Source organism: Mobula birostris, chromosome 6 (assembly GCF_030028105.1).
Source record: "Mobula birostris isolate sMobBir1 chromosome 6, sMobBir1.hap1, whole genome shotgun sequence".
Lineage (NCBI taxonomy): Eukaryota > Metazoa > Chordata > Chondrichthyes > Myliobatiformes > Myliobatidae > Mobula > Mobula birostris.
Genome location: NC_092375.1, coordinates 34,098,194 through 34,110,237, shown reverse-complemented (window position 1 = coordinate 34,110,237; position 12,044 = coordinate 34,098,194). Strand labels below are relative to the sequence as shown.

At 42.1% G+C, this 12,044-nt stretch overlaps 1 protein-coding gene across 6 annotated transcripts in view; it reads left to right on the top strand.

The window, feature by feature from the left end:
• LOC140198924 (sentrin-specific protease 7) overlaps positions 1-12,044 on the top strand; it is a 119,504-nt gene that overhangs the window by 103,415 nt on the left and 4,045 nt on the right. For all 6 annotated transcript variants that reach the window (XM_072260186.1, XM_072260185.1, XM_072260188.1 and 3 more), the window contains 4 exons: positions 4,083-4,144; positions 5,302-5,357; positions 6,951-7,019; positions 9,041-9,191. In XM_072260186.1, coding sequence (XP_072116287.1) covers positions 4,083-4,144; positions 5,302-5,357; positions 6,951-7,019; positions 9,041-9,191 — 338 coding nt within the window. The remainder of the gene's footprint in view (positions 1-4,082; positions 4,145-5,301; positions 5,358-6,950; positions 7,020-9,040; positions 9,192-12,044) is intronic.

The window sequence follows — 12,044 nt, the reverse complement described above, 5'->3', positions numbered from 1 at the left end:
ACTGTAGTTTTAATAGATCTCTCAGAATTAAATACTTCAGTGGTCTTAATGATTAGAAGAAGCAAGGAAAACATTTATTTGCTGAAACAAAAAAAGAAAGTGAACATATTTTTTCTCAAGCCACAGGATTAATCACTTTATTGGAGAAATCAAACATGAAAAATTATTCAAATAAAATGCTATAAAAGTTGATCCTGCTAACATTTGCTTAAGCATTTAAAATGTTAAAATTCATAGTTATGTATGAACTTTTTATACTTGTTTCTTAAACAAGAAATCCAATTCAGGGGCAACCACCTAGACAATCAATGTCAACTTTCTCAATGTTGCTGTTGCTCAAAGAATGACTGTTTCAAGAAAATGTGTATTTCTTTTGCACTTTCCATTTGTTGGCAGTAGCATTTAATTCAGTGTCATCACTATCATCATCATTATGTGTCGTGTTGCAGGATGTGGGTAATCATTGTCTTTTGATTGTTCTTGGAAAATTTTTGAAACATAGAACATAGAATAGTACAGCACAGTACAGGCCCTTCGGCCCACAATGTTATGTGACCTTTAAACCCTGCCTCCCATATAATCCCCCACCTTAAATTCCTCCATATACCTGTCTAGTAGTTGCTTAAATTTCACCAGTGTATCTGCCTCCACCACTGACTCGGGCAGTGCATTCTACGCACCAACCACTCTCTGAGTAAAAAACCTTCCTCTAATATCCCCCTTGAACTTCCCACCCCTTACCTTAAAGCCGTGTCCTCTTGTATTGAGCAGTGGTGCCCTGGGGAAGAGGCGCTGGCTGTCCACTCTATCTATTCCTCTTAATATCCTCTTAATATACCTCTATCATGTCTCCTCTCATCCTCCTCCTCTCCAAAGAGTAAAGCCTTAGCTCCCTTAATCTCTGATCATAATGTATACTCTCTAAACCAGGCAGCATCCTGGTAAATCTCCTCTGTACCCTTTCCAGTGCTTCCACATCCTTCCTATAGTGAGGTGACCAGAACAGGACACAGTACTCAAGTGTGGCCTAACCAGAGTTTTATAGAGCTGCATCATTACCTCACGACTCTTAAACTCTATCCCTTGACTTATGAAAGCTAACACCCCATAAGCTTTCTTAACTACCCTATCTACCCGTGAGGCAACTTTCAGGGCTCTCTGGACATGTACCCCGAGATCCCTCTGCTCCTTCACACTACCAAGTATCCTGCCATTTACTTTGTACTCTGCCTTGGAGTTTGTCCTTCCAAAGTGTACCACCTCACACTTCTCCGGGTTGAACTCCATCTGCCACTTCTCAGCCCACTTCTGCATCCTATCAATGTCTCTCTGCAATCTTCGACAATCCTCTACACTATCCACAACACCACCAACCTTTGTGTCATCTGCAAACTTGCCAACCCACTCTTCTACCCCCACATCCAGGTCGTTAATAAAAATCACGAAAAGTAGAGGTCCCAGAATCGATCCTTTTGGGACACCACTAGTCACAATCCTCCAATCCGAATGTACTCCCTCCACCATGACCCTCTGCTTTCTGCAGGCAAGTTAATTCTGAATCCACCTGGCCAAACTTCCCTGGATCCCATGCCTTCTAACTTTCTGAATAAGCCTACCGTGTGGAACCTTGTCAAATGCCTTACTAAAGTCCATATAGATCACATCCACTGCACTACCCTCATCTATATGCCTGGTCACCTCCTCAAAGAACTCTATCAGGCTTGTTGGACACGATCTGCCCTGCTGACTGTCCCTGATCAGACCATGATTCTCTAAATGCCCATAGATCCTGTCTCTAAGAATCTTTTCCAATAGCTTTCCCAGCATAGACGTAAGGCTCACTGGTCTATAATTACCCAGACTATCCCTACCACCTTTCTTGATCAAGGGGACAACATTCGCCTCCCTGCAATTCTCCGGTACCACTCCCATGGACAAAGAGGACATAAAGATCCTAGCCAAAGGCTCAATAATCTCTTCCCTCGCCTCGTGGAGCAGCCTGGGGAATATTCCATCAGGCCTTGGGGACTTATCCGTCCTAATGTATTTTAACAACTCCAATACCTTCTCTCCCTTAATATCAACATGCTCCAGAACATCAACCTCACTCATATTGTCCTCATCGTCATCAAGTTCCCTCTCATTGGTGTATACCGAAGAGATGTATTCATTGAGGACCTCGCTCACTTCCACACCCTCCAGGCACATCTTCCCTCCTTTATCTCTAATAGGTCCTACCTTCACTCCTGTCATCCTTTCGTTCTTCACATAATTGAAGAATACCTTGGGGTTTTCCTTTACCCTACTTGCCAAGGCCTTCTCATGCCCCCTTCTGGCTCTCCTCAGCCCCTTCTTAAGCTCCTTTCTTGCTACCCTATATTCCTCAATAGACCGATCTGATCCTTGCTTCCTAAACCTCATGTATGCTGCCTTCTTCCACCTGACTAGATTTTCCACCGCACTTGTCACCTATGGTTCCTTCACCCTACCACTCTTTATCTTCCTCACTGGGACAAATTTATCCCTAACATCCTGCAAGAGATCCCTAAACATCGACCACATGTCCATAGTACATTTCCCTGCAAAAACATCATCCCAATTCACACCCGCAAGTTCTAGCCTTGTAACCTCATAATTTGCCCTTCCCCAATTAAAAATTTTCCTGTCCTCTCTGATTCTATCCTTTTCCATGATAATGCTAAAGGCCAGGGAGCGGTGGTCACTGTCCCCCAGATGCTCACCCACTGAGAGATCTGTGACCTGACCCAGTTCATTACCTAATACTAGATCTAGTATGGCATTCCCCCTAGTCGACCTGTCAACATATTGTCTCAGGAATCCGTCCTGGACACACTTAACAAACTCTGTCCCGTCTAAGCCATTGGAACTAATCACGTGCCAATCAATATTAGGGAAGTTAAAGTCACCCATGATAACAACCCTGTTATTTTTGCACCTTTCCAAAATCTGCCTCCCAATCTGCTCCTCGGTATCTCTGCTGCTACCAGTGGGCCTATAGAATACTGCCAGTAGAGTAACTGCCCCCTTCCTGTTCCTGATTTCCACCCATACTGACTCAAAAGAGGATCCTGCTGCATTACCCACCCTTTCTGTAGCTGTAATAGTATCCCTGACCAGTAATGCCACCCCTCCTCCCCTTTTCCCCCCATCTATCCCTTTTAAAGCACCGAAATCCAGGAATATTGAGAATCCATTCCTGCCCTGGTGCCAGCCAAGTCTCTGTAATGGCCACTTCATAATTCCAAGCTCTCAGTTCATCACCTTTGTTCCTGATGCTTCTTGCATTGAAGTACACGCACTTTAGCCCTTCTGCCTTACTACTTTTACACCCTTTATTCTGCTTCTCTTTCCTCAAAGCCTCTTTATATGTTAGATCTGGCTTTACTCCATGCACTTCTTCCACTGCTGTATTGCACCCATCCCCCTTGCAAATTAGTTTAAACCCTCCTGAACCATGCTAGCAAACCTACCTGCAAGGATATTGCTCCCCCTCAAGTTCAGGTGTAACCCTTCCAATCTGTACTGATTTTCTACAGAAGTGGTTTGCCATTGCCTTCTGGGCAGTGTCTTTACAAGACAGGTGACCCCAGCTATTATCAATACTTTTCAGAGATTATCCACCTGGCATTAGTGGTCACATAACCAGAACTTGATATATGCACACCAGCTGCTCATACAGCCATCCACCAGCTGCTCGTGTGGCTTCACATGAACCCTGATCAGGGGACTGAGCACCACCACCTGCTCACGTGGCTTCACATGAACCCTGATCGGGGGACTGAGCAGGTGCTGCACCTTGCCCAAGGGTGGTCTGCAGGCTAGCGGAGCGAAGGAGAACCTTGCACTTCCTTTGGTAGAGAAGTATCTCCACCCCACCACCCGACTTTAGTGTCGTAGTTTCAAATTATTTACACTCATAAGGGATAGTTGCATGTGCTGTTTGTGGATTAATTTAAGCTCATGGATATTGGCATGTGGTTAATGTGGCCATCCAGGTCAATGTTGATTCATTTAACAAGGCATTCATTTTAATATTCCAACCAGATTTTGCTTTATTGCAGATAAAGCTTCCAGCACTGCTGCTTGTATAAAGCCTTCTGCTTCACCTACGCCCAACGTGCAGGTAAATGGTAGTGGCAATGTAGTATAATTTATAAACAGTAATACTCTTGGTGGAAAGAGACTTTTTTTGCTTTAAAACGAACTGAAAAGTAAGTACATAAAAGTTGGAAAAGATCTAAGCTTATTGATAGATTCTGCTTTGCATTTTAGTTTCAGGGCAGTGGTGCCCAAAGCAAATACATTCATTACCAGGTCAGTAAAGCTCAAGCTTGTGGAAATCATGAAAGTTTATATAGTTCCCTGGATCTCTTAATTACTAAGTACAATTTCAATCACATAGCGTGAGAGAAATCAATTCTTTGCTAGTTGATAGGAGAAATCCGCAGTGATGATTTCTATTACTACAAGGGCTGTTTGATAGGATCAGCTTTTCAGTCTGAAAATGTGTTATTGTAAGAACATCCGAGTAACAAAAGTAACATTGGAAAGGTTAAATCCAGAAGCTTGTTTTGGACCATGAGTAGAAGAACTACTTAAAAATGAGTAACAAACAGGTTTAAGACCTAATAACAGTGTTCTCCCCAGAATTAGAGACTTGTATTAATGGGGAGGTATAGTCTTTGAAAAGTACAGCACAGAAACAAGTCCTTCTGCCCATGTAGTCTGTTCTGAACCATTTAAACTGCCTACTCACATATTAAAAACCATATATTAAATCAGTATTAAATACTGAAACTAGATGTAGAATCGTACAGCATGGAAATAAAGCATTTGGTCCATCCTATGTTATCTGTGCCAATCAAAAGAATATTAGTGGCTGTAAAGATTATTTAAGTCCCTTTTTCTATGCCCCCATCCCCAAGTCTATCAGAAAATGAAAATTTGTCAAGTTCATTCCAAGCTCGTTTGCCTGCTGTACCCCAGTTGACAACGTTGTTGAGTGTTCTTGAACTATTTTAATAAGAGGACAAAAGCATCTGATCTTTAAGCATCCACACCAGAGCATTTTCAAGCAGGAGCTTTATTGGAAACACTGGAAGCACTAGCCTGTGTACTGTAATTTTTTTCAACTCCCAAAGCATTCGACACTGTTTTAGTGAATTCATTACCTCATGGTTGAGATTGGAAATAAATTTCTATGCTTTATATTGCAGGTTGCATTTACCAGTTCCTGGAGTAGGACCACTTTTTAAAATGTATTATTTTAATTTCTTACAGGAATGTATAAAAGTACCCAAGATTCTACACCAACAAAGAGAAAAGATACTCAAGCAGTAAGTGGGATTGAAATGATTAATTTCGAAGTTATTTTGATTCCAGGCAATATATTATTGTTGGTAAGATTAGGTTTCTTTTCTTATTAAAGATGACTTGATGTGTCCATGAATGGCTCCAAATGCCACAATATAATGGGCAGTCCCTTTGGCACACAGTTACTTTGAGCTAAGCATTAAGATACTGGCATTGGCACACTTTATATTTACAAATAATTCTCTCCTACACCCAAAATTTAAGAGTCAAACTCAAAATTGTTCAGTGCGTGACTGTGAAAATTTCTTTAGTGAATTCTTTTTGACATCCAGGTTTGGAATGATTTAGTTAATGAACTGATTCCTTCAGAATATTTGTGAGGATAACTGTATAGAGGGTTAGGCAAATCAGAATACAGTAATCTATCAATAGGATTAAACATTCAATATACATATACATTTACTAGAATTTTCTTTGCCAGTAGGTAGATACTCTACTTTTAAAATGAATGATACAGATCCAGCCTTTGGGAATGTCACTAAGCAAAGTGGAAGCATCTGGGAAATGTTTTGGAAGGACCCATTGTAACTCTTTTACTTTTAAGGTTTTATGAAGAAGGGTAAGGAAAGAGCAGAAGCATTGGTCCTGTATTGGGAGGAACCTGAGTTCAACATGTTAGGATAAGTTCTGTTAAATGTGGATTGAGAACTCCAGTCAATCAATATGTGACCAAAATGAATTAGTTAGATTTCAAGGCCAGTGATGATAAAGGGTAAGGTGAAAAAAATTTAAAGCAACCCAGATGTCGTAGGACATGAAATACATTTATAAAAAGACAGCTTATGGAAAATTTAAAGAACAGAGTAGAAGCCTACAGGAGTAGAATGTGAGAAGTACATAAAAGAAAAAGTAAATAGAAATGAGAAGTGTCACAAAATTGTACTGATGAACAAAATTAAGAAAAATCACAGCTTTTTTCAAGTTTAAAAAGGATAAGAGGGTAACCAGGGAAAGCATTAAGGCAGTTTAGCTCTATAGTGGCATTCTGTGCATCTGTATTCAGAATGGAGAAAGATATTGGAGAATTCAAGGAGGGGGATCATAGATTTACCCATGCAATATTCTATGTCTATCCTCTAAATATTAAGGAACTGTTTTAAAAACTGAGAAGAAAACAATCCTACCTCAACAACTTTGATATATCACTGATTTGCAAAGTAAACGTGGATCTCTGCATGCACCTTTTTAAAGCAGCCCTCCTTGTTGATAAATAGTAGAGTTTACCAATAGGTATTCATTTGTTTCATGCTTTCTCTCAGCAAACATGCGGTGTCGTTTTTTCAAGCTGTGTTGGGGAGCTCTCAGGTTTGCAATAAAGATAAAATTTCTCCAACTTCCAAGGCTTTTGAATCTAAACTTTTTTGAAGTCCAGAAATAGTTATCTGAAATGTTCAAATGTTACTATCATCTTTGGTGACAATATCTTGGTCTGTAATTATTTTTCCTTTTCTCTGCCAAGAGACACAAATGACTCATTTAAATGGAATGGTTCTAATCTCTATATTTTCTTTAAAAATGTGATCTTTGGCAACTGAATTGATCTGATTTTTCCTCAGGCCATGTATTCTAATAATGGACTCTTTAAGAGCAGCTTCACAATTGCACACAGTGAAGATTTTACGAGAGTGAGTATCAGTAAAGTGCTGTGTGTTGGAATACTGTAGACATATAACATTTGTGCAAACTGCTTTGCTACTGTGTTGCCCCTTCTGCTTTAGAGTAGAAATTTGGGACATGGCACCAATCACTAGTATTCATGTACCCTAGCTATAAGTACACATGAAACCCAGCTTATGGCTGGTATGAATGCCCATTTGTTGATCCTATCCTTATCACCAACCCTAGGACCTCCAAAATGACTGCAATTCTGTTTCTGATGTGAAACAGTCTTGAAAGAAAACTATTATCTTAAATGGTGGCAACTGAAGAATATCGCTGGGTGACTGCCAGGACAGGAGAAGGAAACCGGCAGACAGTACAAAGTACCCTGTGACTGTTCCCCTCAGTAATAAGTATACAACTTTAGATACAGTGCGAGAGACGACATACCAGGCGAATGTGCAGCTGCCAGGTCTTTGCCACTGAGTCTGGCTCTCTGGCTTAGAGGGGAAGGGGGGGGGGGGCGGAATGGAGGTGATTGGAGATTCATTAGTTAGGGGAAAGGCAAGAAATCCTGTGGATGTGAGGGAGACTTGTGGATAGTATGTTGGCTCCCAGGTGCCAGTGTTCACATAATTTTTAAGGGCAAGGTGGAACAGCCAGAAGTCGTAGTACATATTGGTATCAATGACATGGGTAGGAAAAGGGATGGGGTCTTGAAGGAATATAGGGAGAGAAGTAGAAAGCTGAAAAGCAGGACCTTAGGGTAGATCACTGGTTTGCTGGCTGTGCCATGTGCTACTGAGGATATGAATAGTATAATATGGCAGTTGAATGTGTGGCAAGGTTTCAGATTAGTGGATCATTGGGACTGGGAGGGACGTAAAAGAGGTGGGGGAGCGGTATTGCTACTCAGGGACAGTATCCCAACTGCAGAAAGATGGGGGGGATCGTCTTTTGAGTCAGTGTGGGTGGAAGTCAGAAACAGGAAGGGAGCAGTTACAGTAATGAGAGTGTTCCATGGGCCCCCACAATGGAAACAGGACACCAAGGAGCAGATCAGTAGGCACATTTTGGAAAGGTGCAAGAATAACAGTTGTTGTCGAGGAGGACTTCAATTTTCCTAATATTGATTGGCACCTCCTTAATGCAAAGGGTGTAGGTGGGGTAGAATTTGTTAGGTGTGTCCAGGAAGGATTCCTGACAAAGTGTGTGGACAAGCCGGATAGAGGAGAGGCAATACTGGATCTGATAATAGGCAATGAACCTGGTCTTGTGACTGGTCTCTCAGTGGACAAGCATTTCAGAGACGGTGACCACAACTCCCTGACCTTTACCATAGCCTTGGACAGGGATAGCAGCAGGCAGTATGGGAAAGGATTTAATTGGGTGAGTGTGAATTATGATGCTGTTTGGCAGGAACTTGGGAGTGTAAATTGGGAACATCTATACTCAGGGAAATGCACAACAGGAATTTTAGAGGTTGCTTCGGGAGCACTTGCATGGTGTTCTGGATAGGTTTGACCTATTGAGGCAGGGAAAGGATGGTAGGATGAAGGAACCATGGCTGACAAAAGATGTAAAACATCTATTCAAGAGGAAGAAAGAACCATACTTGAGGTTCAGGAAGCAACGATCAGAGGTGGCTCTAGGGAATTACAAGATAGGTGGGAAGGAGCTTAAAAATGGATTTGAGAGAGCTAGTAGGGGGCATGAGATGGCCTTGGCAAGTAGGATTAAGGAAAACCCCAAGGCATTCTACACGTACGTGAAGAACAAGAGGATGACCAGAGTGAGGATAGAACTGATCATGACTTAAAGAAAATTGCCAGGAGCAGACTGTCAGTAATGTATCCTCTACATGCACACATAGAACTTACAAAAAAGTATATTTACTACTTGGTCTTTGCTACCTACTTCCTTTGCGTCGGTATTTGCCATACATCCTATGACATTTTGCTTTGATAAGGGTATTTTGCAAGTACTTGGCAGTGATAGAGGTTACAGTAATGAAACTGATGTTCACCTTGCCCTCTCCCTGTTCTAGGTATCTGCAGATAGAGTGGGAAGTGAAAAGAGGAGGGCAGCGCAGTTTCACAGCTGATGATATGAAAGGGTCAGTTCCCAGAGTCCCGAAACAAGATAACAGCAGTGACTGTGGCATTTACTTGCTGCAGTATGTGGAGAGCTTTTTTCAGGTAACTTATTTTTAGTTAATTATTACGATGTTGCAGACTTTAAATTAAGTTTCAATGCCAGTGGGCTGTTCGTTATTTCCCAATCAGGATTGCCTGTAGATCAAATATTGCTGAATAGGAAGAACCAGCAAATCTCATTCTTCATCTTACCTGTTTTTCACCTCTCTCCCAATAGTTCACATTAACACTCTCCTTACTTCTCTGATTCCAGCATTCGTAGTATTTGTGTTCATTTTTATTATGCTCCTGGCTCTGACCATCTTCACCCTACCACACCACTCCCCCAAGCTAGCCCCCATCTGCCCTTTTATTCTGCCTTTATCTATAAACCACCTGCCTCTGTTTCCCAATTTCACTCCTCTCACACCCCACACCCCTATCTGACTCTATCTGTCTGTCATCCTTCAACCCTCCCAGTCCACCAATTACCTCTGTTGAAGGGTCTTAGCCCAAAACTTCACCTGTATATTCCCGTCCATAGGTGCTGCCTGACTTGCTAAGTTTCTGCAGCATTTTGTGTTTGTTACCCCTGGCTCTTGTGTCCTCTGTATACTTCCATCTTCCCTCTCCATTCAGACCTGATGCAGGATTTCAGCCCAAAACAGTTCTTTTCTCCCCACTGATGCTGCTTGATCCACTGATTTCTTCCAGCAGATCGTTTGTTGTTCCTAATTTGTATGCTAATCTATTGAACTGCTCTGGTTTAATGATCTGCCTGGTTGAGATATCAAGTCTGCTGCAATTGCCTTACTACTTTCTAACTTCAGTTTTGAGCACTTTATCCATCCTTCTTGAAGGGGATAAACACTGCTCAGTTGTACCACCAAATTTGGATTTTCCTTAGTTTTGCTTGATACAATTATGTTGTGAATTTTAGTTCACGTAAAACCACGAGCGACTCAGCATTGTGAACTAATGTGCAAAGAAAAGCCAGAAGAAGAAAAGCCTTGCAATTCCTGAGTTTCCGGTAGCGAAGGTAGAGTCCATTGTCATCAGGCTAATCCCATGAATAATGATTTTGCTGCCCTCTGGCAACAGGCAAGGAAGAGATTTGAATAACTTGCTATGTGATAGGCAGGGTGAAAAGTGGAGCCATCAAAAATGAGTCCTTTGGAGAGAATTGGAATTTTAAGAGAGGAACCAAATGACTGGTAGGTTGCATCAGTCTTCCTGTAAAAGATACAAGTAACATTCCAGAAATAACTTTTGGAATGTTTCAGAATTGGAAGAAATGAAGGAAAATTCATCATTTTTGGAGCTGCACACTTGACAAGTCTTTGGAAGGAGATGGATTTCATCCTTGGGAGGCCAAGTGGTCTAATCCTGCTACTAATTTGTATCTATGTACTTCACTATAACAGACATAGGTGAAAAATATTGGACCAAATTTAACTCTGCTCTCAAATGCATCTCTCCCATTTCACTCACATCTGCACTCACCCCATCCTCCCGCCACCCCACTAGGAATAGGGTTCCCCTTGTCCTCACCTACCACCCCACCAGCCTCCGGGTCCAACATATAATTTCTCCGTAACTTCCACCACCTCCAACGGGATCCCACCACTAAGCACATCTTTCCCTCCCCCCCCACTCTGCTTTCCGCAGGGATCACTCCCTACGCAACTCCCTTGTTCATTCGTCCCACCGATCACCCTCCTGGCACTTATCCTTGTAAGCGGAACAAGTGCTACACATGCCCTTACACTTCCTCGCTCACCACCATTCAGGGCCCCAGACAGTCCTTCCAGGTGAGGCGACTCTTCATCTGTGAGTCGGCTGGGGTGATATACTGTGCCTGGTGCTCCCGATGTGGCCTTCTATATATTGGCAAGACCCGACGCAGGCTGGGAGACCACTTCGCTGAACACCTACGCTCTGTCCACCAGAGAAAGCAGGATCTCCCAGTGGCCACACATTTTAATTCCACGTCCCATTCCCATTGTGATATGTTTATCCACGGCCTCCTCTACTGTCAAGATGAAGCCACACTCAGGTTGGAGGAACAACACCTTGTATTCCATCTGGGTAGCCTCCAACCTGATGGCACGAACATTGACTTCTCTAACTTCTGTTAATGCCCCACTTCCCCTTCGTACCCCATCTGTTATTTATTTATTATTATTATTATATATATATATTTTTTCTCTCTCTCTTTTTCTCCCTCTGTGCCTCTCAATATACTCCTTGCCCATCCTCTGGGATTCCCCCCTCCCCCTTTTCTTTCTCCTTAGGCCTCCGGTCCCATGATCCTCTCATATCCCTTTTGCCAATCAACTGTCCAACTCTTGGCTTCATCCCTCCCCCTCCTGTCTTCTCCTATCATTTCAGATCCCCCCTCCCCCTCCCACTCCCACTTTCAAATCTCTTACTAGCTCTTCTTTTAGTTAGTCCTGACGAAGGGTCTCAGCCCAAAACGTTGACTCTACCTCTTCCTAGAGATGCTGCCTGGCTTCCTGCGTTCACCAGCAACTTTTATGTGTGTTGCTTGGACCAAATTTTGTGTTATCTTAAGCATTTTTAAAATTAAGGATCACAAAATTTACCAGGGTCATTCAGAATCCATATAAAGTGGGAATATTCTATGTTCCAACCACATTCAATGATCTTTATGAATAATTGAGAAATATCAAGCTTAGAAATTCAGTTTAAATTATAACTCAAAAGAAAAATACTGCAGATGCTGGAAATCTAAAATTAGAACAAAAATCGAGCAGCATCTGTGTGCACACCATCATAGCTAATGCTTCAGGACATTAGAACTCCATAAATACTGGGGGAGGACATTTTACCACAGAATTTGTTCTTGCATTGGATATTGGCTTTCTCCCCCCCCCGCCTTACAAAATGACATAT